At 44.7% G+C, this 27653-nt stretch overlaps 1 protein-coding gene across 1 annotated transcript in view; it reads left to right on the forward strand.

Annotated features, from left to right (window-relative positions):
* The window catches only part of LOC311031893 (leucine-rich repeat-containing G-protein coupled receptor 5A-like), a gene marked incomplete at its 5' end in the record, with an annotated part of 148023 nt that overhangs the window by 106623 nt on the left and 13747 nt on the right, over positions 1-27653 (forward strand). Inside the window, 4 exons of the mRNA XM_084038449.1 lie at positions 17170-17241; positions 17706-17831; positions 26656-26789; positions 26943-27029. Coding sequence (XP_083894575.1) covers positions 17170-17241; positions 17706-17831; positions 26656-26789; positions 26943-27029 — 419 coding nt within the window. The remainder of the gene's footprint in view (positions 1-17169; positions 17242-17705; positions 17832-26655; positions 26790-26942; positions 27030-27653) is intronic.

Consider the following 27653-nt stretch of genomic DNA (forward strand, 5'->3'; position numbering starts at 1 on the left):
TATACGGCTGTGTATTTAATTATATAAAATAATACGTCTACAAACTACAATAATGGACTACAAAAAGCACATCGTCGGGGGGTCGCTTCCGGTCGAGTGAATGGAGTAGTCGCGTCTCTCCGAGCTCCCACCACGCGGCTCTCAAATTGCCAGATTTAGATAACTTTGCCGTTCGGCCTTATTGACACGAATATATTAGGACTACAGGAACAAACTCACCAAGATGACTTCTAAATCGGAAAAATCCTCCAAAAAATCTGAACATTCTGATGCTTCTTCAGCTAGCATCGACAACACCACTTTGGCTAACATGCTAACCAACCTGCGGGTGGATTTACTGACTGGCCCAAACTCGCTCTCTGCCCGGTTTGAAAACAAGCTGGCAGCAATCGATTCTAAATTAGACGGAATGCAGGCCACAGTGACTGCTCACGAGCAGCGAATTTCTTCCCTGGAATCTGGGATGGACAAGCTAGAGAGCCTGGAGTCAACGCTAACGTTAGTTGAAAGCTAAACACACCGACTTGGAGGGGAGAAGCAGGCGCTGTAATCTTCGTCTCCTGGGGGTGCCTGAAGCAGTCGAGGGCCCCCGACCATCTGTATTCTTCAACGAACTCCTGGTTGTCATAATGGGAAAAGATGTGCTAACATCCCCTCCAGAGCTCGACAGAGCCCATCGTGCACTCAGGCCAAAGCCAAGTCAGGGGGAGAAACCCAGGGCCGTGATAATGCGCTTCCACGAATTCCAAACAAAGGACCTGGTAATCCGTGCAGCCCGGAGGATGCGAGGCAAGCTCAAGTACAAGGACAGTCCGGTTTATGAAGATTACTGCCCCGAAGTCAGCAGTGGAGCAGTGCGCCGAGTATAAGGAGGTAATGCATCAGCTGTTCCTTCGCGGTCTCAAGCCGGCACTACTGTACCCGGCGCGACTGTTCATCACTACAGAAAGCGGACACAAACAACGTCTCTCATCGGTAAACGAAGCCAACCGGTTCCTGTCCGCATACCGTAGCCGGGACAATCAGACGACCGAGGACTGAGCCAGGATAACGCCGCTTCTTCACAATCGTATCCAGGCTGTCCCATCTGAGCTATGCCGGACTGTTTCGGGAGCACAGGGACATTATGTTGCTAAGACCCACTCACTTTTTCTGGACTTATTATTTTATTGTGATGGGATTGTGTGCTGAAGGTCCCAATTTACAAGGTAACGTCACGTGTTAAACCTTACTTGTTTTCCTATATTAAGAGTTAACATTATTTGTGGGCAGTCTTTAGTTGCTAGTTGCTGTCTCTGGGCTTGAGATTTATAAATGATTTATAAATGATTTATAAATGTTGTTGAGTTGAGAGTTTATGTGTAAAATGTGTACAGTAATGCAGTGTTAAATGTATACTGTAATGCAGCGCTCACATCACCGACGGCCTAAAGCCTCGGTTATGCTTCCGCGTAGTGATCACGCAATGGCCACGCAATGGCCACGCAGTTGCTTGGAGACCGTGATGGTTCTGCGTTGGGTTTACGTGTCGAAATGCAATTCAACGCCACACCGGTAGAGGGCGCTATGTTTTTTGTAAAGACTGACCAACCGACTGAGACTCTTGTGACGTATATCGTCGTTAGCCTCGATAGCCTATTTGTTTACCTTCCGGCTTTCTCCTAGTCACAGTGAACGATGGAGACCGATACAGAGAGACTGCTGGCATTGGAGATCGAAATTATCGAAGCAGAGGAAGAAATACTTCTATTGCAAATAAGGGCGCAACAAAGACGACAAAGGAGACAACAGCGGAGGTGGTCTGTACGTCCTTTAAACGTGCCGAGGCAGAGGACAGGCCAATATGTGACTCTTGCCCGACCAATGCGAGATCTGGACCCAGAGACGCACTTCAAATATTTCCGAATGTCGGCGGAAAGGTTTGACGACCTACTTCGGCGTGTGCAGCCGTTCATACACAATCAGAGCACACACAACATGCCCGTGGATGCCGCTGAAAGACTGGCCGTGACGCTGAGGATTTTGGCTTTGGGTGGAAGCCAACAGGCTGTAACTACCAACTGGCTTCCTGCACGGTGTCCGGCATTCTGTCCGAGGTGTGCAAAGCGTTGTGGGAGGCATTGCAGCCAGAATTCCTGCCCTGTCCTACTACTAGCCAGTGGGAAGCAATTGCTGGTGATTTTTGGCGCCTCTGGAACTTTCCAAATTGTGATGGGAGTTCAGATGGAAAGCATGTCACCACCATGCACCGCCGAATGCCGGGAGTGATTACTTCAATTACAAAGGAACTGACTCCATCGTCCTTATGGCTACTTGTGATGCAAGATATCGCGTTGGAGGGTACGGACGGGAGAGCGATGGTGGTATTTTCCAGCGCAGCACATTTGGAGAAATGTTGCTCAAACAAACACTGAATCTGCCCCCGCCAGCTGTTTTTCCTGGCACCATGACCAAGGCCCCACACCTGATCATCGCTGATGCTGCTTTCCCTCTGCACAACAATATCATGCGCCCCTATGGAGGTATGTAACAGACTATATTCCACACACATTGTCCATTAAAACCATAACATCTCATGTATGTGAGTTTGCTGCATTTACAATCGTGTTCCTAACTTCATACTGGTGTTCATACTGGTGTTCATGAGGTGCATACTCTCTCTGCAATCCAAGATGGCAGCACCCTAGGTTGCATGTGTGTTTGTCTCTCTGTCTGTCTCAGTTTCAGTTTTTTTTTTTTTTTTTTTTTGCTTCTATGTCTGATTTGTCGTAAAAAAAAAATGTCTGCATCAACTACTACTGAGCACACTGGACTTTAAATGAAACAATTTTGAATCGAATACGGACTACGTGGATACATCTACCTTCAAGCCACCTGCCTGACCTGCTAGCATCCAGCTACCTGCATGACCTGCTAGGATCCAGCCTCCAGCCACTTGCTTGGCCTGCTAGCATCCAGCCTCCAGCCACCTGCATGACCTGCTAGCATCCAGCTTCCAGCCACCTGCTTGGCCTGCTGGCATCCAGCTACCTGCATGACCTGCTAGCATCCAGCATCCAGCCACCTGGCTGACCTGCTAGCATCCAGCCTCCAGCCATCTGCATGACCTGCTAGCATCCAGCTACCTGCCTGGTCTGCTAGCACCCAGCTACCTGCTTGGCCTGCTAGCATCCAGCTACCTGCATGGCCTGCTAGCATCCAGCTACCTGCATGACCTGCTAGCATCCAGCCACCTGACTGACCTGCTTGGCCTGCTGGCATCCAGCTACCTGCATGACCTGCTAGCATCCAGCTTCCAGCCACCTGGCTGACCTGCTAGCATCCAGCCTCCAGCCACCTGCATGACCTGCTAGCATCCAGCCACCTGACTGACCTGCTTGGCCTGCTGGCATCCAGCTACCTGCATGACCTGCTAGCATCCAGCCTACTATCATCTCAAGACCCCAAAGCAGCACTGCTAAAATCTCCAGGCCTACAATCTGCAACCCATCTCAAGTACTGTGACATATACTAACCATGTCAGGTAAAATTTTTGCCCTCCTGGCCTTGTTCTTTATACCTGTGTGTGAACATGAAAGAATTGGGAAAAGAGTGTGTCTTTGCATACAGTGTACTTGCTAGATAAATCAAAGGTGACCAGTGCACAGGAGCTGACAGGCTCCCAGGGGTGCTTGGTATCTTGTGTATGCCCTATCCTTAAACAAGCAAACTTTAAGCATCTGTTAAGCTTCCTCCTGTTAAATGACTATTTCATCCCATCCGAAAACTCTTGGCCTGTTTTCTTAAACAGATCTGATATTATAAAAAACACAAAAAATGACAGACACACACTTAGGTGTGTCATCATGCTTCTGTTACTATTATCAGGGAATGTGCAGCCTAATCCAGGGCCTGCCACCACCACAATGTGTTTACAGACCCCTGCAGACTTTTTAGATAGAACTGGTATTGGTTTTATCCATATGAACGTGAGAAGCCTATTGCCAAAAATGGACATGGTTAAAATTTGGGCAAATTCTACAAATGCTGACATTATGGTTATATCAGAGACATGGCTGAGTAGATCTATTCCAGACAGTCATGTAAATCTGGATGGGTATATAACCTCTTTCGTGCAGATCGCCGCGCTAAAGGTGGAGGAGTGGCAATCTATACAAAAAATACATTTCAGACAACAGATCTTATATCAAAGTCAGTTCCTAAACAATATGAATTACTTGTGTTGAAAGTTGAATTTACTAAAGGTTGTGTTATGACAATAGTGGGATGTTATAGACCTCCGTCTGCATTAAAAGATACATTAACCTCAATATCAGAGTCCTTGGCTAATGTTAAACACAATGAACTGGTTTTCATAGGAGATCTGAACTGGGACTGGTTGTCTCCGGTCTCTGATCCTTTTAAATGTTTTTGTGATGATGCACACTTGACACAAATGATAGAATCTGCGACAAGGCCTAACCCTAAACACCCTGAAAAGTCATCGCTTATTGACCTGTTTCTGACAAACTGTCCTCTCAAATACAAAGCCACTGCTGTATTTGCAAATGACATCAGTGACCACTGTGTAATTGCTGCAGTGAGAGACATGAAGCTTCCAAAAGTAAAACCACGTATCATAACCAAAATGAATTTTAAATCTTTTTGTGAGCAAGCCTTTTTACATGATCTTTATTTATGTGACTGGGTAAAAGTTGGTCTGATGCCCGACTCTGATATGGCTTTGTCTTACTTTAAATCACTTTTCCTAGACATTACAAATAAGCACGCTCCTCTTAGAAAATACAAGGTTAAAGGCCGTGTCAATCCATGGTTCACTGATCACCTTTCTGATAAAATTCATGAGCGAAATCTAGCTTGGGCAACTGCAAGAAAATCCAAAAGGCAGTCTGATTGGATTCATTTTCGACATCTGAGGAATAAATGTATGTCCTTGATACGTAAAGCTAAATCAGACTACTATATTAAAGAAATGTCTGACATGAAAAATACATCTAAATTCTGGAAGGTTTTTAAGTCCATGTCATCAAGCACAAGTGACAGTGTGTTACCAAAGGAAATTTGGGTTGAAAATGAAATCATTACAGACAAAACAAAGATGTTATATATTCTAAATCAGCATTTTATCGCCTCAGATAAGCTGTTTGAGAAGGTAATGCCACTTAAAACGGCACAAAACTCCTCTTACTCCGAGCAAAAGCTCCCTTTTGACTTTAATGTTACTCCCATTACAATTAATGAAGTACGTGATGCTCTGAAAAAGATAAACATTAAAAAATCAGCTGGCCCTGATGGATTGGATCCACATTTGTTGCAGATTGCTGCTGAGATTATTGCTGAACCATTAACCCACATTTTTAACCTGACTATAGAAAATGGTCAAATTCCGAAAATTTGGAAGGCAGCCAACGTTGTTCCATTGCTGAAGGGTGGTGATGCAGCAAACGCTAACAATTATAGGCCTATATCCAAACTCTCAGTGCTTGGCAAGATTTTGGAAGGACTTATTAGTAATCAGTTAAAGGAGTTTCTATCGAAAAATTGTATTCTAAATGATCTGCAATCCGGGTTTAGAAAGAAACATGGTACTGTCACTGCTACAATGAAGGTTCTAAATGACATAATAACAGCAATTGATGAGAAAGAACACTGTGCTGCACTATTCTTAGACTTATCAAAGGCTTTTGACACAGTCGACCACTCTGTTTTATTACAAAAGCTAGTGAACATAGGATTTTCCTCAAAATCAGTTAAATGGTTTGAGAACTATCTGAGTGATAGAACACAAAGTGTCCAAGCTGACGGTTTATCGTCTAGCTGTAAGAATATACACTATGGTGTCCCGCAAGGATCCATTTTGGGTCCTATTTTATTTATAGTTTATATTAATAATTTGTGTTGCAATGTTACAAATACAAAATTCCATTTTTACGCAGATGACACCATTATGTATAGCTCTGCTTCATCCTTAGCAAGTGCAACTAAGGACCTCCAATCGGCTTTTAATGTTGTTCAGCAAAACCTACATGGATTAAGACTTGTACTAAATATTGACAAAAGCAAAATGATCTGCTTTACAAGAAGTAATATAAAATCAGATATGGATGACAACCAGATTGTTACTCTAAACAACAAAGTGATAGAGCGAGTCGCAACCTACAAATACCTGGGCTTTTTTCTAGAAGAAAATCTCTCTTTCAAACACCACATTGAGTGTCTTACTAAAAAGCTAAGAATTAAACTGGGTTTCTTGTATAGAAATAAATGTTGTTTTTCTTTTGGTGCCAGGAAGAAAATTGTCCAAGCCGTTCTTTTATCTGTTATTGACTATGGTGATATTTTATATATGCATGCAAATTCATCATCTCTGAAAATGCTAGATTCTGTGTACCATGCAGCATTACGGTTTGTCTCAAACTCTGGCTTCCGAACACACCGTTGTAAATTGTATGAGAAAGTTGGTCTGTCTTCCTTATACACCCGTAGGATGGAACACTGGTATATGTTTCTTTATAAGGCAATATTGCACGATCTGCCTCCGTATTTGTGTTCTCTAATGGTTCCTAAAACAAACAGTGCTCGTATCACTCGGTCTAGCAGTTTGATTATGTATAACGTTCCTCAGACTCGCACTACGTTTGGTGAAAGTGCTTTTAAATCTTTTGCCCCGTCATCATGGTGTAAGCTACAGGAACACCTTAAACTGGAATCCCTAATCACCCTGAACAATTACAAAAGCAGGATCAAGGACTATTTAACCACAAACTGGACACTGACTTACTGCCAATTAGATTGATGCTTTGTCACTTTTTATTGTGTTTGTGTCTGTTTTTAGTGTGAAATTTTGTGTTTTTGTTGTTTTTAATGTGAAACTTTAAATGTTTGTATGCTGCCTTCTTGGCCAGGACTCTCCTGAAAAAGAGATTTTGAATCTCAATGAGAATATTCCTGGAAAAATAAAGGTTAATAAAAAAAATAAAAAATAAATAAAAATAAAACTTGCAATATTTGTTTTAATAGGGAGAAAAGAAGACCTTCAATTACCGCCTCTCCAGAGACGGGTCATTGAAAACGCCTTTGGAATCATGGCAGCACGGTGGCGAATTCTGGGCCGGGTGATTGAGTTCCGACCTGACAAGGCTGTGGATGTCACCAAGGGGTGTGTTGTGCTTCATAACTACCTGTCCTACACAGACGCAGCGAATGCACCAGAAAACCGCTATGCACCACCCCAATTTACAGACACAGAATCTGGCGGAACTGTACAGCCTGGTGAGTGGCGCAGGGAGGTGGATGGAGATTCAAACCTGACACCCATAAATCGTCAAGAGATGACCAGTCGCCGTTCTGGCCCAGCTGCATTAGGTGTACGGGAGGCCTTGACGAAATTCTTTCTGTCGTAAGAAGGAACTGTGCCATGGCAGGCTGACATTGTCTCACGTGGCACACTTGAACAGTGACGCTTATAAACTTGTGTAAATAAACATCCACAATTTTTCTGAACTTGGTGTTTTATTTCTTTGTGCAAAAGCGACAAGGTGCAAACGATAAAATAAAACAAGGTGCAAACAATAAAATAAAACAAGGTGCAAACAATAAAAGTATTAAAAAAGTTTAGTTAAAAAGTTAAAGTGTTGTTGGGGTAGTAGCAGGAGCAGATTTGGTTATCAACAGTTAATTATTAATGTCAATATGATTATCGACATTAATAATTATATTTAATATATTATCATGATATAATCATGAATAAACGGGGCACCACCCTGGGATCAGGGAAAAGATAACCTAAAACTGTATTCAGTCTCAATATAAAGGTTTTATACTCACATGCCAATCATCGTGATCATTGGCATAGAACTACAAAACCAATCGAACAATTAAAAAGGCGTGAAATTTGAGCACTAGCCTTCACAACCTGCTGTTACCCAGTGACATATACACAACAAGCACAAGAGACCGCTAGTTATAATATAATAAGATTTATTAAAATCAGTAATAATGATCACAATCAATAACACTGCAATTAACAAAGCCTTATTAACTAACAACCTAACACACAAAACTAAGCTAAACAGAAGGAAGAGACACACGTGGAGTGTGTGTGTGTGTGTGCGTAGAGAGAGAGAGAGAGAGATATATCGCCGGGCGCGACCACCAGATGGAGCTATTCCTCACAGCATTCAGGGGCGGGGCCACTGACGTCAGGTAGGATCGTGAGAGAGAGCGAGAGATGGAGCTATGTCCTTAGCGTCCGCCGGAAACAGCTGGCGTAGGACACGTGTGGGGCGGCGTATGTGTGCGTGTGTGTGTTAGCTGGGCACAAACAAAGACAGGGGGAGAATGCGCGCGCAATATTCTGAGGCTCAGGAGGCGTGTTACTACGGGGCTCGTGAATGAACTGGCGTCCATTCAGCGGGACCGGTCTCTTAACTGATAGTAGACGCTTACTGGGCTCGCGAATATGGCTGAGGTTTAGTCAAAAACACCGTTACAGAAATCAACCCAGCGGCGTGGGTACACGATCAGCATTCAAATACAGCAGCACATAAACAACGGACTCGGCGGTCCGTGATCAGAACTTAAAACACGTTAACAAGAATTACAAGCATATCCTACACTATCAAACTTATGTCTCTGCCCAGACTGATAGCCTCTTACTGGTGTCGTTGCGTAGGTTGCGAGTCCATCCTGGCGATGACGGCGTTCGCGGCGGTAGTTCGTGGGCCCCGGCGTCAGCGGGGGACGTGATGAGTCGGCTTAGTCCAGACAAGAGCGGAGCCTGTTTCCTCTCGTTGATCAAACTGGAATAAAGAAAACAGTTCGTGTTTCTTTCTTCCGCGGGCGGCAATATAATCGCAGCTTGGCGATTTAGTCAGCTTACTTCAGACAGCGTCTGGTAGCTGGAATGCAGGAACCGGTTTTGTTCCTCTTGTTGCAGGCGAACACAGAGATAATCGCGCGGTTTGGCGATTTCTCGTGGAAAACGTGGAAAAACAGTCTGTAGCGAGATGACTGTGGCCTAGGACAAAGGAAACGCTGCAGACGTTATAAGTTGGTCTCCTGTGGCAGCGGTATGCTGCGGGTGGAGGAGACCACCTCCTGTTGGTGGAGAGAGCTGGAAGCAGAACCAGAAGAGAGCTTCTTAAGATGGCGCTGGTTTATATAGTTCACGGCTGCTGTAGTGTAGTTTTTAATCCCCTTTGTCCCTTTGTTCTGACCGCATGTGTAGGCTTTTGTAGGCTGCATCGTGTAGTCCTACTGCTGAGGTCCCAACAGTGTAATGAGTCCATCCATCCATCCATTTTCTACCGCTTATCCTGTATTTAGGGTCGCGGGGGGGCTGGAGCCAATCCCAGCTGTCATTGGGCGAAGGCACTGTACACCCTGGACAGGCCGCCAGTCTATCGCAGGGCCGACATGTAGAGACAGACAACCATTCAGTGTAATGAGTCAAAAGTTAAAAGTACTAAAAGTGAAAAGTTACAAGGTGCAAACAATGAAATTAAATAAAAACAATATAAAATATGACACAAAAAATTCTAGGACAGCAACTATTTACAAACACAATGAGATACAAGTGCAAAAAGGCAATGATTCCAAACTTTGCAGGAGTGAACTACCTTCCATTAACATAAATGACTGTCAGTAAATGACAATGAAGTGATAATGGCTGCAAAATGTGAATATTTAGGTAGGCTGTGATTGTGCTAAAGCTTCAGTCTTTTTTATGTCTTCTCGTAATAACATGTACAGATTGTCCATGGAACCAGACCTAAACTGTGGTGCCACCCTCCCCAGCATGTCCACCACGATCAGGCCGAACCGTGAGAGCTCGTCCGAGGATGCTGCCACCCTTTCCTCCAGTTCAGCTCTTCTTGTTTTTAGCTGCTCCAGGTCAGCCAACCGCTGGTTGATGTAGTCATCATTGTGCTCCTTCCTCTTCCTCTTTTGGCCCATCCGGGGCAGTGGAGACTGACCTGGGGAGCCTAGGGATGGCCGGGGCAGTGGAGACTGACCTGGGGAGCCTAGGGATGGCCGGGGCAGTGGAGACTGACCAGGGGTGCCTAGGGATGGCCCAGCTGTTGGACAGGGGAGCTGGGGAGACACTGGTTCTTCTGAAATGTCTTGTGGTCGCAGGGAGACAGACGATGTTGATGGGGTAGGCGCAGGTGATGATGATGATGATGATGATGATGGGGTAGGCTCAGGTGATGATGATGTTGATTGGGGAGACTCAGCCGATGGGAGAGACTCCGACAAAGGACACGGTGGCAGACTGGATTCTGTGGGGGTGGGTGAGGTCTGTGGTAAACAGAGAACAAAGGCAAAACATGTGCAATGTGCTACAAAACTAGAGGATAGGCTAGCGCTAGTTGGTCGTCGTCATTGTCCATTCTGGTCATTACATATGGATTACTAGCGAGTAAAAAAACTGTTTACAGCCATGAAGGCACACGTTACATATATTTTGTTGCCAATCAGTCAAAACACTCATCGTGAACACAATAGGATAGGGTTTGATGAGACTGCTAGTGTGCTAGCAAGCCCAAACAAAGGCACGCATGGTCACGTAACAATGCCTTTGATTACATACGGACTACTAGCAAGTAAAAAAAACAGTTTACAACCATGAAGGCAAAAGTTACATATGTTGTTGCCAATCAGTCGAAGCATTTATCACACCGTGAACACAATAGGCTATGTTTTGCACTCTGACGAGACTGCTAGTGTGCTAGCTAGCCCAAACAAAGGTTGACCAGACAGATATTTACCTTGGCAGGAAAATTCGATGAGGTGGCCCGATGTTTGATATGCGGGCTCAACCAGGAGAGCATATGGTAAATGGGAGGGACTTTCTTGCCCCCTGCATCGCCGCTGCATGTGGACATCTGTTTTCCGACACGAGTGAACCGGTCCCTCACATTCTTCCACTTCAGTTTGCATTCCTCCACCGACCACCCGAGGTTCTGAGAGATCTGCTCCCATGAGTTGACGGACATTTGGTGGTCCTTGTAATTTCTCGCAGACACCTCGTACAGGTTTGTGTGCTTGCGAACCTCCTCCGCCAGACGCTCTTCCAGGTTGTTAATTTTCACTTGACCAACTAAACAAAACTGACTCGAAGACTTTTAAAAATGGCGGTGTTTATGAGTGGAAACCGGAAAAGGGGTCTCCAGCGGATGTAGTTAGCGGACCAATCACAGCCGATGCCGCTGCGTTGGTGTTGCGTTGGCGTTGCGTCGCCTCGACGCGCGTCTAGGATTTTTGGGAGGTGCACGTCAGGCCCTTGCGTTGGACGTAAGGGGGGTCCGCAAGAACGTAAGGGGTCCGCAAGCCCCCTTGCGTTGTGTCAACGCGGAAGCATAACTTGGGCTTAAGCCGCGCACCAGGGTTTTTCAGAGGGCGTGCAGGTGCCTGGCTCTGTAGAAGGACACTATCCTCTGGTGGACACTCTCATAATGTTCATAGTGTTAGGGGGGTTGAATTGTGATTGGCAGCTGCGTGGTGGGGGATTGGGTTGAGTTTCGGAGTATGCGAAGCACTCATGTGATGGACGTCGTCAGAGTTGGTTTGGTAGGCTTCGGGTTATTGTTGTTTGTGTGTTTGTTTTTTTTCTATTTTTGCTTTTTGTTTATTATTCCTCCCTCTTTTCATTTGGTCATCGGTCCCATTTATTATTCGATTTCTCTCCTCAGCTTTGCAGCTTTTCTTTTTTTCTCACAATACAGATGTTAAGTTACACAATACGATTGATACAGAGCCAAATGTACATTAAGTTTCAAATATGCCGGGTGTAAATAACAACATTCGATTCCTATCTTGGAACGTTAAGGGGGCGAACAAAGTAACTAAGATAAATAAGGTAATTTCCCATCTTCAGGATCTTGGCGGAGATGTCGTCTTTTTACAGGAGACACACCTTCGTAACGGGGAGACACTACGCATCAAAAGGGGCTGCTTTAGCCACTTATATCATTCAAAGTTTGGAGTAAGAGCCAGGGGTGCTGCAATTTTAATTCGCAACAATATTTCATTTGAGGAAGAAAATGTTGTAGCTGACCCCAATGGACGGTTTGTTATGGTGACAGGCAAATTGTACAATACCTGGGTCGTCTTGGTGAGCATTTATGCACCCAATTGGGATGACGAGCGATTGAGGCTCTTTACCTCCATCCCCGATGTTGAGTCTTACCATGTCATTATTGGTGGGGACTTTAACTTGGTACAGAATGGGGACCTGGACAGGTGTTCTACCAGACCATATTCTTTAACCAACTCCGCCAAATCATTAAAGTCCTTTACTGGGGAGCTGGGCCTGTCCGATCCATGGAGGCATACATTTCCAGACAAAAAATCGTTTTCATTTTTCTCGCATGTACACCATACATACTCCCGAATAGACTTTTTTCTCCTGGACAACAGATTACTTCAATATATACACTCATGTGACTACCACAGTATTGTAATTTCTGATCATGCTCCCACTTCTTTAGATATAATATTCCCCAATCGTACCCCCATTCTTAAACAGTGGAAACTCAAATTTATTAGCGGATGACTCTTTCACAAACCTTTTGAAATCAAACATTTTGTTCTTTTTCTAAATGAATGATACACCTGACTTGGCAAGAGGAACTTTGTGGGAAACCCTCAAAGCATTCCTTAGGGGTCATATAATATCTTATACGACCCACTCAAGAAAGAAAGAGAGATCACGAGAATTTGAAATATCGCAGAAACTTAAGGAGATCGATGACAGCTATGCTGGTCACCCAGACCCATCACTTTACAAAACACGACTGCAGCTTCAAACAGAGTTTGACCTTTTAACAACAAACAAAGCTGAACTACAGTTACTTAAGTCAAGACAACGTATTTTTGAATGACAAAGCTGGTAGGCTTCTGGCTCAGCAGGCCAGAGCTGCAGCAGCGTCCAGGTTTATTCCTAGTATTAAATCCCCATCAGGTGCTGTCTTTTCAGACTCAACAACCATTAACGAAATCCATCCATCCATCCATCCATTGTCTTCCGCTTATCCGGGGCCAGGTCGCGGGGGCAGCTGCCTGAGCAAGGACGCCCAGACTTCCCTCTCCCCGGACACTTCCTCTAGCTCCTCCGGGAGGACCCCAAGGCGTTCCCAGGCCAGCCGGTCGACATAGTCCCTCCAGCGTGTCCTGGGTCTTCCCCTCTGGGTCTCCTCCCGGTGGGGCATGCCTGGAACACCTCCCGAGGGAGGCGTCCAGGGGGCATCCGGTACAGATGCCCGAGCCACCTCAACTGGCTCCTCTCGATGTGGAGGAGCAGCGGCTCTACTCTGAGCTCCTCCCGCATGATGAAGCTCCTCACCCTATCTCTAAGGGAGCGCCCCACCACCCTGCGGAGGAAGCTCATTTCGGCCGCTTGTATCCGGGATCTTATTCTTTCGGTCACGACCCAAAGTTCATGACCATAGGTGAGGGTAGGAACGTAGATTGACCGGTAAATTCTCTTCACCACGACGGACCGATACAGCGACCGCATTACTGCAGCCGCTGCACCAATCCGCCTGTCAATCTCCCGTTCCATCCTTCCCTCACTCGTGAACAAGACCCCAAGATACTTAAACTCCTCCACTCGAGGCAGGAACTCTCTCCCAACCTGGAGGGAACAAGCCACCTTTTTCCGGTCGAGAACCATGGCCTCAGATTTGGAGGTGCTGATCCTCATCCCAGCTGCTTCATACTCGGCTGCAAACCGCCCCAGGACATGCTGGAGGTCTTGGCTCGAAGGAGCCAACAAGACCACATCGTCCGCAAAGAGCAGGGTTGAAATCCAGTGGCTCCCGAACCAGATCCCATGGCTGCGCGTAGAAATCCTGTCCATAAAAATAATGAACAGAACTGGTGACAAAGGGCAGCCCTGCCGGAGTCCAACATGCACCTGGAACAGGTCTGAGTTACTGCCGGCAATGCGAACCAAGCTCCTGCTCCGGTCGTACAGGGACCGTACAGCCCTTAGCAGAGGGCCCCTGACTCCGTACTCCTGAAGTACCTCCCACAGAATGCCACGAGGGACACGGTCGAATGCCTTCTCCAGGTCCACAAAACACATGTGGACTGGTTGGGTAAACTCCCATGAACCCTCGAGCACCCTGCGGAGGGTATAGAGCTGGTCCAGTGTTCTACGGCCAGGACGAAAACCGTATTGTTCCTCCTGAATCTGAGGTTCGACTATCGGCCGAATTCTCCTCTCCAGTACCCTGGAATAGACTTTCCCAGGGAGGCTGAGGAGTGTGATCCCTCGATAGTTGGAACACACCCTCCGGTCCCCCTTTTTGAAGAGAGCAAGGTCCATTCGGACTCAATGTCCCCAGCCTCCCTCGGGATCTGGTCAAAGCTCTCCCGAGGTGGGAGTTGAAGACCTCCCCAACGGAGGGTTCCACCAAACGTTCCCAGCAGACCCTCACAGCACGTTTGGGTCTGCCAAGTCTGTCCAGCTTCCTCCCCCGCCAGCGGATCAGCCCCTCTCTTCACCCGAGTGTCCAAGACATACGGCCAGTATGGCCTGGAATCCCCGGTTGGAGCACTCTCCAGTACCCCTCCCAAGGACTCCAAGAAGGCCAGGTACTCTGCACTGCCGTTTGGCCCATAGGCCGAAACAACAGTGAGAGACCTATCCCCGACCCGAAGGTGCAGGGAAACGACCCTCTCGTTCACTGGGGAAAACTCCAACACATGGCGGCTGAGCTGGGGAGCTATGAGTAAGCCCACACCAGCTCGGCGCCTCTCACCGCGGGCAACTCCAGAGTAGAAGAGAGTCCAGCCTCTCTCAAGGAGTTGGGTTCCAGAGCCCAGACTGTGCATGGAGGTGAGCCCGACTATCTCTAGCCAGTAGCGCTCTACCTCCCGTACTAGCTCAGGCTCTTTCCCCCCCAGTGAGGTGACATTCCATGTCCCCATGGCTAGTGTCACTGTCCGGGGATTGGGTCGCCGGGGCACCCGCCCAGGACAGCCACCCAAAACACACCGCACCCGCCCCTTCTGAACCCTCCTGCGGGTGGTGAGTCTACTGGAGGGAGGGCAGAGACCCGGCCACCAGGCGCTCCCCTGCGAGCCCCAACCCCGGGCCTGGCTCCAGGGTGGGGCCCCGGTGACGCCATTCCGGGCGACGTAAATTAACCATTAACAAAACATTTGCAAAATTCTATTCTGACTTATATACCTCTGACTGCTGAAAGCAATTCAGAGATCATTTTGGCCTTCACAGATCCTCCACACTTGCCCCGATAATCAATAATCACCATTTTATACCAGCCAATACGGACTCCGCATTTCAACTTTGGTCCGACAGGGGTATTGTCTCACTCAACGATCTTTACGACAGGGAAATAGTCATGTCCTTTAATGACTTGTCAACCAAATTCCAGCTGCCTGTACCTTTTTCGTTTTTTTTTTTAATTAGACATTTCATTCAGAAACGGTATCCCAACTTTCCAAATTGTCCACCAAAAACACTAATTGACACACTTCTCACGATGAACCCTGACCAGAAGAGGATTATTTCATGCATCAATGGTTCTATGGAGTCCACCAGCTCAGCTTTTCCCCGTCATACTAGAGAGGCATGGGAGCAGGATTTGGGGCTAAGTATTGATGATCAGCAGTGGGGAAATATCCTTGATCTTGTTCACAATTCCTCTGTTTGTGCCCGGCATGGACTGATTTAGTGTAAAATCATACATAGAATTCATTACACTAACCATAGATTGTCTAAGATATATCCCAATGTCCAGGATGTTTGTAACAGATGTGGTCAATCCCCTGCAAATCTTGTTCATATGTTTTGGTCATGCCCCAAACTGTCAAACTACTGGTCCAGAATTTTTGACACATTGCAAAAGCCTATAATGTTGTGATAGCTCCAGATCCCCTTTCCGCCATTTTTGGTATCCCAATGGGTAAGGGACTTCCAGTTGCGTGCCGCCACGCCATGGCCTTTAGTACCCTGCTGGCCAGACGCCTAATCCTCCTAAACTGGAAACATGTCCTGCCTGCATCCTATGACTGATGGATCAAGGACGTTATGTATAATGTGGCGCTGGAAAAGCTGAGGTTCTCGCTGAGAGGTTCCCCAAAGAACTTTGAAAAAACATGGAGGCCATTTATATCTCTAATGGACACGATAGATGTTATGCCTGATGAACCAAATGACTGACTGAACTATATTACTATATTTATAACTATTATAACTATATATATTATAACTATCTTCCCTCCTTCTACTCACTATAACTATTAACCATTTATTATTTATTTATATTCGTTAATGTCTCATGTTTTTTTTTCTTCTCCAGTGCGTTTGTTTGTGCTTGTAGCCCGAGGCCGAAAGGGTGAGGGAGGGGTGGGGTGGTCGAGGGTGGGAGGGAGGTGGGGAAAAGCTACTTTTTTTTTTTTGGTGCTCAAGAAAACATTTGTTAAAAAAAAAAAGCACATCGTCCACTTCTCCCCATGTTGTTGGTTTTATAAACAGCTGGTTCACTGACCGGCTTCAGTCCAGCAGCTCCTCCTTCCTGTTGACTGTTGCTGTATTTACATTTCATTTGTGGTTTCGCTTTTGTCAAGTTTGTAACATGATTGAAATAAATAAAAACACCATTAAATTATTATCACTGTCCACACACAATTCCAATTACTATATGTCTGCATGAAAGTCATTGTTAAATATGCAAATGCACATATCGTTTGTTTTCATGAACGGCTGAGGCTTTAAATGTTGCTCTCGCAAAACATTGTGGGTCGGCATGATCTCCTTTCCTTTCGCATAGGAAGGTCCGTTGCATCCGATGCTAAAGGAGATCTGAAAGGAAGCATTGGAGCTCCTTTCCTTTGCATTTAGAGAATCTGAACGGCTCTTATCATGGCGGCCACTTGTTTACTTCAGGGTCACTTCTTCAGTTAGGAACCTTCCTAAGCAAAATAGTTAGCTAGGTAGCTAACTATGCATATAGCTGGCTAGCTGGGTGTCTCTCAGAAACCAGACTTCATTCGGTCGCCTCGACTTCAGCCACATTCCACCTCTTTGCTCATTTTTGGATTAGCCAACCGTGTTGCCAGATTGACATGTGTCCACTCAGGTCAGTAGATAGTAGCTGGTTTTAATCCCTAATTCCTCCCTTTCTCTCTCTGTAGCGATTTATCGTGGAACAGATTGTCATCAGTGAAACCAAACTCCTTCTCTGCTCTGCCTGCTCTCATCAATCTGTGAGTAACCAGACGACATACCCATGTCATCACCTATGTTTCTTTGCGGGCTGTTATGAAACATGGCTCAGTATCAATGAACCGGAACCAAAACCAACAAGTGAGAAGAGCTGTTGTGGTTTGAGTAAAAAGCTCAACACTGACCTCTCTTAAATGAGTTTGGAGAATCAAACAACAACAAAAAACAAATCATTATTACATTGAAATTTGCTTGACTTATTGCTTCCTGGAAATAAATCTCAGGAGAATTCAGGTTGTTTCTTAAAACAGATATTTGTGCATAAACATTTACATCAATGAGGAATTACAAAGGTAAAAAGTTCAGTATTTTAAGAGGAAAAACCTCAATGTTTGTTAAAGTAGACAGTACTTGAGTAAATGATTAGTTACATTCCACCACTGTTCAATGACATCAGGTAGAAAACATGAAAATGATTGAATATCTTGTCTGTACCTTTCTGCAGTGACCTGTCGTCCAATCAGCTGTCCTCTCTGCCTCTGATTGGTCTGCAGAGTTTAACTCACCTGCGATTGGCTGGAAACACACAGCTGATGGAGTTAATAGGACGAGAGGACCTGCCACGAGTCAGGTGAACACAATCACACACAGCCGAGATGAGTCACATTAGTCAGAGGCCTGTAGCCTACTACTCAGCGAGTTCAACATACCAGGTATCTTCCAGTTATCCAGCTTAAGTAACCCTAACAAAGGCAATCAGAGATAAGCGGTCACACGAAGCTGGTTATCAACACGGTAAGTCAACCAGGGTTTCCCTTTCCAGCAGGAGCGCGTGCACATGAAAGAGGTTTGCAGCATTTGCCCAATCATTGGATCAGTCTACGGGCAGCGGAGCGGCATATTTCACGTATGAGGAGCAAACCATAATCGTACAGAAATACGAAGAAGTTAAACATATAATACAGGCAAAAGGCAACAGTTTCATCTGTAACATGCAGGAAGGACAGCTGGCAAAAACTCACCGACTGTGTGAATGGGTAAGTCGTATTAATAGTATTATTGGTAGTATAATATGACTGCCCCATCATGAGGAAACTACTAGACCTGACTGATTAATTCTATCAGTTAACTGTGCTGATAGCTCAGTGGTAGAGTTACCGCCCCATGTACAGGCTCCCTACAGCAGTCCCGGGTTCGAATCCATCCTGCTGCCGTCTTTTAAATCATGTCGTCCCTCTCTCTCGTCCCTTTAACTCTCACGTTGTCCTCCCGCAATAAAAGCCCAAAAAATAACTTTAACAAATTAATGTGTTGCTTAGATGTATTTTTATGGTGTGGTGTATGACAATATCAGCCTCATTCTTTCAGCTGCAATCCCAGTGGTGTAAAACGGACTTGGGAGCAAATAAAATAAATATAAAAACTAGTGCTGTCAATCGATTAAAAAAAATAACTAATTAATCGCAATTAATCGCTTTTCTTCTTAAGAATAAAGTATGTTCTAATGGATATTTAAATGTAAAATAATGGAATTAATATAGAATCAACACAAAGGAAGTATTTAAATTCAAATACTATTGTTAAATAGCAGCTTTTTTAACTTTAAGCACAGATTCTCTCATGTGAACTACAGATTTCCAAAAAAACCATCAAGGCCATTCAAGAACATTCAAAAAGGTCCACAATAGAACATGCAAATGTGGAAAAAAGAACAAGGAAATATTCTGCTGTGAAGTCAGAATGATAAATCCTTTTCACTCCATAGAACAAGTCAGCTTAGTCCTCCTTAACATTCAGCCCGTTACTGAGACAGACCAGTCTGTTTACATTGTCAGAGGACAAAGCAGCACACGCCACATCTAGTGTTTCTCACGCAGACAAATTACCTGGATAATAAAAAAAAACTGCTCGGCCATCGCTTGCCACGATCCCCCCCCTCCCCGCTGATGCTGCAGCCTCAGCCAAAATCTTACGCTGAACTCCGTTAAAAACTAATGGCTAACGGCTTTGCGGCACACGTCGTCATAGGTCTTACGTCAGCCGCCACGGGAAGTAAACAAAACACAGCTGCGTTAATTTCGTTAAAAAAAATTAACGCGTTAAATATTTCATAATTAACGCAAAGATTAACGCGTTAATTTTGACAGCACTAATAAAAACATAATTCAAAGTGGTCGGTAGGCTGTACGCTGACAAAGTTAAGTCATTCCCTCCGATTAGAATCTGTATCTCTCATATACTGTAAAACACCGTCAGGGAAAGAAAAAGGGTTTTGCTGGTCTCTGAACACTCTAGTTCTCCTAAGAGACCCGATCCATGATCCACCAAGCTTCTTTTTTTTTCTACGCGTTGATCTCTTATCAGGAACATAACCTGCTCCGGAGCAGGTTAGCTCTGCAGCGTAAGTTACCATCTGGAGTCAGGTGAAGAATATGAAGAGAGGTTTGGTCACCATTCATCACCAGTGAACCCCCATAAACAACCCACCATGAACGCTAATTTCAAAACAGCAAAGACTGGCTTCATGTTAAATCAGGATGGGCCAAGGCCACAAGTTCATGTGGTGCTTTTTATTTTCTGTATCAGCAGCATGAAATCACGGTGGATTTAGCAAGCTAGCTCGCTAATTAGCCAGCCCCTAAATGAGTATACCAAGGGCATAGGTTTGCATATGGACGGTACTATTCACCATGACTTCAATCAAAAGATAATGTGGATGATTTTGTTAAACATTTTGGTAGAGACATAATTTTTCTCCCAAAATATTGGGACATGTCTACAAAACACATAACATCATGTTGTCCCATGAGCAATCGGCTTGTGAATTTGTAGCTCCTGATGTGCAGACGGCTCCTCTGCCATCAGTGTATGAATGTGTGTGAATGGGTAAAAGTGACTGAATGTAGTGTAAAGCACCTTGAGTAGCTAGTAAGCTAGATAAGCAGCAATTGGTTTGAACAGGTAGGTGTTCTCACCTGCTAGGCTCTGGGCCTGCCGCACCTCCACCCGTGCCCTTTATGCTAGCTACGGGGTCATCAGCTGGGGACCACCATTCACAGATGTTTGCCCCTTAGCCCAGAACATCTCCTGGTGGCGGGGCAGTGAACAGGGACGTCTCCCAGTCACCCCCCGCAGCTAGCCTTTCTCAGGAGTTGCTCACTCCCCATGCTCTGCCCCACCTCCTCAGCTAAAGCCAGAAACTTGCTTTCTCTGTCTCCTCAACCAGCTCCTTGGTGGCTTTGTGTAGCTTTTTGCCTTAAGTAGGCAAGTTGTTGAGCATATTAAAAAGAAAATCCAGGTCCCAAGACTGAACCTTGAGGTACACCAAGAGAATTTTCTAAAATTGCAGATGTAGTGTTGTGTACTTTAACACACTGTTTTCTCTGTGTAATGTATAACTCTATCCATTTCATTGAAGCCAAGGAGAAATTAAAATAAGATAATTTAGTCATTAAAATGTTGATTTACAGTGTCAAATGCCTTGCGCAAGTCAAGAAAGACAGCTCCTATGACGCCACCTGCATCTAATTTTGATTTCATGTTTTCCAAGAGATAGCAAATGGCCGTCTCAGTTGGCAGTTGGCTTTCCTAAAGCCAAACTGCATTTCATTTAAGGTGTATGGACTGTTATTTAAGTGCACAATAAGCTGTTCAGCCACTAATTTTTCAGCTATTTTGGAGACTACCGGGAGAATGCTTATTGGTCTGTAGTTACTTATTATTGTAGTGTCTCCTGATTTAAAAATAGGTGTAATGACTGCGGATTTCCAGGAATTAGGGAAAGTACCTTCATTTATCGATTGGTTAATAATACTAGTGATTGGAGCAATAAGAGGTTGTTTAAGAGTTTTAAGTAACATAGTGTCCATATCAAATGCATCTTTGGCTCTGGAATTCTTAAGACCACAGATAATTCTATCAACCTCTAATTGTGTCACTTCTTTCAGATTAAAAACTGCAGCAGCAGTGTTCAGAGTCCTATTTGGTTGTGTTAAATAAATAACTTTATGAGTCAGGTTCTTTACAGAATCTATAAAGTATGAATTTAGGGCTGTTGCAATCTCATTTGAATCTTGAGTTATACTTTCATTTAGCTGCAGCTCCTTAATGTTCTTATTTGCAGCATTCTGTCCCGTTAGTTTCTTTATGTTTGTCCAAATCTCCTTTGCATTGCCTCTTGCATTACTTATTGCATTAATGAAAAACTTTGCCTTTGCATTCCTGATTTCTTTAGTGACTTTGTTTCAGAGAGAAGTGAATATTTGTCTGTTATGTGTTGTTTTTGTCTTTAGGGCAATCTTAAGTGCATGATCCCGCTGTTTCATCAGTGACCATATTTCACTATTTAGCCATGGAAGGTGATATATTTTTCTTGGTTTCAATTTAATCTTTCTCATGAAACCGTTCATAGTTTGTTGAACTACTGTCATAAATGTATTACAGTTGTCGTCAACATGTTCATGAGTAAGATGATCAGACCAATTTATTCGATTTATGGCATTTTCTAAGTTGTTCATTTCACTCTTAGGTATCCTTATTCGTTCTGTTTTTTTTACAAGTGGGATTATTGAACCTATTTTTGGAAGGTTTTCTTGAGAAGAGTATTAGGTTATGATCAGATAGACCTGTAACCATATTGTATATTTTTTGTATTCTTTCTCCTTTGTTGCTAAAAACCAGATCTATGCATGTTTCTGATGAGCTACTTATTCTAGTAGGCTCCTTATTAAGTTGTGAAAGGTCGAGTCTGTCTGTAAGTGACTTAAGTTGTTTCCTGCTTATTCTGTCATTCCAGTTTACATCAAAATCCCCAAGTAAAATGATTTCTTTCTTAAAATTACATTCTTTGAGAATGGCCTGCAATTGCTCATAAAAAATACTGGGGGCTGATGGAGGTCTATAGATCCCAATCAATATGAAAGACATTTGTGGGGAGAGTGTTATGTTAACACCTAGACATTCCAGATTGTTCACACATGACCAGTGAATCTGTTTACATTTTATGTGATCCCTGATATAAAATATCACCCCTCCTCCTCTACCCTCAGACCTATCTTTTCTAAAAATGTTGTAACCTGGTATATGTAACCCAGCCAGTGGAGATCTGGCATGAAGCCATGTTTCAGATAAACATAAAAACTCTAGGTTCGACTCAGCTAGCAGATGCTGCACTTGGTCGCATTTTGATACAATACTTATAATATTCAGGTGACCACCCAGTAGGCCCCTTGGTTTAGCTTTTTGGTCCCATATGACTCGAGCATGGTTGAGGGTTTGAAAGAACTTATATTTGCGATATTTACTAATGGCCTTATTAATTTGTTGCTTTTGATTTATGATAGTCAGGGACAAAGACTCACTCAACCTAACAACAGTCCCAGGTGGTAATGTCTTTGTTGTATTTGACGTACTTGATGAAGAGGCTTGTGGATCTTGTGGTAGTAGTAGTAGCCCAGCTAGTGGTGGTAAAGGGCCAGTTGGCACTGGTGTAAGCCCTGCTAGTTGTGGTGGTAGCTCAGCTGGTTGTGGTAGAAGCCCAGTTAGCAGTGGTGGGAGCCCAGTTAGCAGTCCAGCCGGGTGTAGTTGTAGCTCAGCTAGCCGTGGTGGGAGCCTGGCCTGGTGTGGTGGTAGCCTGGTCTGGTGTAGTAGCAGCCAAGCTAGTGGTGGTAGAAGCTCAAATTGCTTTGATGGAAGGCCTGCTAGCTGTGGTGGAAGCCCAGTTAGCAGTCTGGCCTGGTGTAGCTGTAGCTCAACTAGCAGTGGTGGAAGCTCAGCTAGTTGTGGTGGTGGTGGTGGCCCAGCTGGTTGTGGTGGGAACCTGGCCTGGTGTGGTGGTAGCCCAGCAAGTGGTGGTAAAAAAAGCCCAGTTAGCAGTGGTGGAAGGCCTGCTAGCTGTGGTGGAAGCCCAGTTAGCAGTCCAGCCTGGTGTAACTGTAGCTCAGCTAGCAGTGGTGGAAGCCCAGGTAGTTGTGGTAGAAGCCCAGTTAGCAGTGGTGGAAGGCCTGCTAGCTGTGGTGGGAGCCCGGTTTGCAGTCCAGCCTGGTGTAGCTGTAGCTCAGCTGGCAATGGTGGAAGCTCAGCTAGTTGTGGTGGGGCCCCAGCTGGTTGTGGTGGGAGCCTGGCCTGGTGTGGAGGTAGCCCAGCTAGTGATGGTAAAAAAAAGCCCAGTTAGCAGTGGTGGAAGGCCTGCTAGCTGTGGTCACACTAACTCTCCTATTGGCTGACAACCACAAGGACCCCAGGGGGTCCCTGAGAGACAGCTGTGAGGTATAAAACCCGGCGCCACCTTAAAAACTTTCTCTTCCATGGCAACACACAGTTGCAACAGGGGGTGAGCTCCTCCACCGCAGCACCCCGCTGCAACAGGAGGCAAACTTTTAACGTCTGCAGCGTTTCCTTTGTCTTAGGCCGCAGTCTTTTCCCCAAACTCGCTGGACGAGAGACAGACTGTTTTCCCTCCTTTTTCAGCGACTCGCCTTTTTCTTTTATTATTTCGGATGCTGAGAAGATCGCCACAACCGCGCGACTCTTTGTTTGCCTGCAGGAGAGGAACACAAACGGTTCCTTCGTCCAAGCTTCCAGCAAGGATAACTGCTACGACCCGCTCTTATCTGAAGTCAGCTGACTAAATCGCCAAGCCGCACGATTTTATTGTTGCCTGCCAAAGAAGAAAGACGAATGGTTTTCTTCATTCAAGTTGATCAGCGAGAAGGATAACTGCTACGGCCCGCTCTTGTCTGGACTCAACCGATTCGTCGCGTCCCCCGCTGCCGCCAATGACTCGCGAACCACATCCCGCCGGCGCGTCAAGAAGCACCACCAACGCACAAGACGGACTTATACACATCGACAAAGTAAGAGGCTATTTGTCTGGGCAGAGACATAAGTTTGATAGTGTAGGATATGCTTGTAATTCTTGTTAACATGTTTTAAGTTTTGATCACGGACCGCCGAGTTCGTTGCTTTCTGTGTTGTTTAGGCTTGGGCGGTAATAAGGTAATACGGTATACCACGGGTAGAGAGAGGATGGCGAGTCGCGTCTTCTGCAGTTTGGCAGTATATTTCGGGTTCCGACCTAATGAGAAGTAGAGCTTAGTTCGGGCCCAGAAAATCAAGTCCGACCCTACCCGAGCCCAAGTGTAATTAAGAGCCCGAGCCCGATTTCAAGCCGACAATTATTTTTCATGCATGAGGCTGTTGTATTTGCATATCCGTGGGAAGTGGGGGTGCGGCTGCGAATGCACCGCTAATCAGTCACAAAAATATACGAATAATTTTATAGGCTAAGTTAGTGCCGCGATTAGGATATGACACGTATGTTATCGCCTTCTCCCACTAGTCACTTGAAATGATCCCGTACCTCGGACTTTCCTGATGACTTGCTCAACGTTAATTGTCCTGTTTTTAATTAATCCTTTATGTCTCCAAGTTCCATGTTGCACTTTAGCGTAACTCCTTTATTCTTTGATTTAGCTGCACAGAGCGGAACCGTTATGAATGATGCGTGCGCACTATGTGTAGCGTCTTTTTTTTAATTTACTTTGTGTAACTTTGTACACATTTCTTACATAGACCTACTCTGCTAAACATAATCATAACCAATAATATTTAATGTTTATGCCTAGCCTTCTCCTCAGATTAGGGGCATAAATGCAATGATAGAAAAAAAAAAGAACAAACGAACACAAACCCTTGTTTAAAGGCCCGGCCCGGGTTCGGGCAGAGAAGCTAAACTCTAATAAGTTTGGTGACGTCGTCTGAGCCTTACGTCATAGTTTTTAATTAGTCACGGTAATGCCGTATAAAATAGGGAGGAAGTTTGACGGTATCAAAATTTGGATACCGCCCAACTCTAGTGTTGTTGTATTCGAATGCTGATTGTGTACCCACGCCGCGGGGTTTCATTTCGGTAACGGTGTGTGTCCAACCTCGGACACATTCACGAGCTCAGTAAGTGATCTACCGTCAGTTAAAGGACCGGGGTTCCGCCGAACGAATGCCAGTTCATTCACGAGCTCCCGTGTGATGGTAATAGCTTACTGATCCTTTGTGTATTACGCGCGCATTCCCTCTCTCTTTGTTCCGGCTAACACACATGTACACACACATACACCGCCCCCACACGTATCCTACGCCAGCTGTTTCCGTCCCCGGACGCTAGGGAAATAGCTCCATCTGGTGGCTGTACCCGGCCATCTCTCTCTCCCTCTCTCGCTATTCGATCTGACGTCAGCGGCTCCGCCCCTGAACGCTGTGGGAAATAGCTCCACCTGGTGGCTGCGCCCGGCCATCTCTCCCTCTCTCTCTTGCTATTCTATCTGACGTCAGCGCTTCCGCCCCTGAACGCTGGGAGGAATAGCTCCACCTGGTGGCCGCGCCCGGCCATCTCTCTCTCTCTCTCTCTCTCTCCTCTCTTCACACGCACACCCACCCGCACGCACACACACACTCTCTTCCTTTGTTTAGCTTAGCTTTGTGTGTATTTAGGTAGTTAGGTAATAAGGCTTTGTTAATTGCAGTGTTATTGATTGTGATCATTATTACTGATTTTAATAAATCTTATTATATTATAACTAGCGGTCTCTTGTGCTTGTTGTGTATATGTCACTGGATAACAGCAGGTTGTGAAGGCTAGTGCTTGAATTTCACGCCTTTTTTAATTGTTCGATTGTTTTCTACTTCCATACCAATGATCACGATGATTAGCATGTGAGTATAAAACCTTTATCTTTTCCCTGATCCCAGGGTGGTGGCCCGTATATTTATGTCTATATCATAATAATGTATTAAATATAATTACTAGTATCGATAATCATATTGACATTAATAATTATCTGTTGATAACCAAATCTGCTCCTGCTACATCCCCAACAGCGTCATGAGTGGATTTGCATTTAATCAACACATGTCTCTCTACAGAGGAAGAGACATCTGTGGATGTCTACAAGGTGACTGTTCTCGGGACAGCTAGACAATGTCACAACCAGGAGCACAACCAAGACCCGATGAGCCACTCATCAGGTCTTGATCAATGTATGTGAGACAAAGATGTCTCGGAGACAGTTCAGGAAGGGGGAAAGATCAAAGGGTCTTTTCAACAAGAGAAACGAATAGTAGTATGAGATTAAAATAAGAATTGTAAGGTAACGCATTTTCTTCTACAGTATCTTATTCATCATTGAATCATTTAATTCCACATAGGAATTGAGTGAAGATGTTTTGGGGCAGGTTCGGGGAGAAGCTGCTAGATCTTCAGGGTTTCATTCTGCATAATGAGTGCTTTCACTTTCAATACTTGATACTTTTGTACATTTAATTACCATAAGTAAGATTTTGAATGCAGAACTTTTACTCATATTTCTATACTATGGTATTGCTACTTTTTATAAGTAAAAATACTTCTTCCGCCACTATAATTAACAAAGAATTAAAAAGGGGTTTATCTGTGTGTTCAGGGTAATGGAACTTCCATACGCCTTCCAGTGCTGTGTCTTTGTCTCCTGTGAGAGGAGAGGAGGAGGTTCATCCTGGGAGAGAGAGGAGGCAGCAGACTCTACTGGAAAAGAAACCTCTATCCTCTCTAGCCAAGGTGACACAAAACACACCCTCCCATCTAAAAGAAGAACTGCAATAAAACCTCTAAATACTGCAGTCAACCTAGGCTTAATTGTTTGAGTAAAATGATATACCAAATTAAAAGTCTTTTGACGACTGATGTCCTGCTCTCCTCGCTGTGTCTCAGCAGTGGATCGCGGTCGGGAGGATTTTCTGGTGAAGTTTAATGATGAACCTAAACTTCAGCACTCTGTGGACTGCAGCCCTGCACCAGGTAACACAAACTACCATTAGTAATACTTGAATCCATTCAGTGACATTATACTTGTTATTTACTTAAGTAAAGGAGGTGAGGAATCCTTCTGTCGTGATCAATACCTCATTGCCTTTCCATGTTTTTCATACCTGTTATTTTGTACCTGAAAATAAAAATGAAGTTATTTATATTATTTATATACCGTAGTACATATTTTTTTATATGAAATTTTATTTAAGTCAGTCAATGAATGATGTCAGTATGTAAGGAATTGGGGACCTGGGACCATGGCGGCAGCCTAGACAGTCTGGGGATCCACCCTCCATAAACTTTTTTAAGAAAGTCAACAAGTGTGTGGGCAGTTTCTCATGTTGTGACATTCATTGGTGGGAAATAATTTTGACACTGCAGCAGTGGGTCGATAAAACACTGTACAACTACAACATAATATAAAAACAAGATAAATACAGTGTATAAATACAGTGCAATCTATACAATGAACAATAGTAAACTATACAAGATGCATGTGAAAATAGTCCAGAGTGACAGACAGTTCACAGACAGAAGTGAGAGAGTTGTTGGGAAAGGTAATGGTTTGTGTCAGGAAAGATTGTTCTCCTTCTTTATAAGTTTATTGAGTCT

Source organism: Eutrigla gurnardus (genome assembly GCF_963514095.1).
Source record: "Eutrigla gurnardus genome assembly, chromosome: 21".
NCBI lineage: Eukaryota > Metazoa > Chordata > Actinopteri > Perciformes > Triglidae > Eutrigla > Eutrigla gurnardus.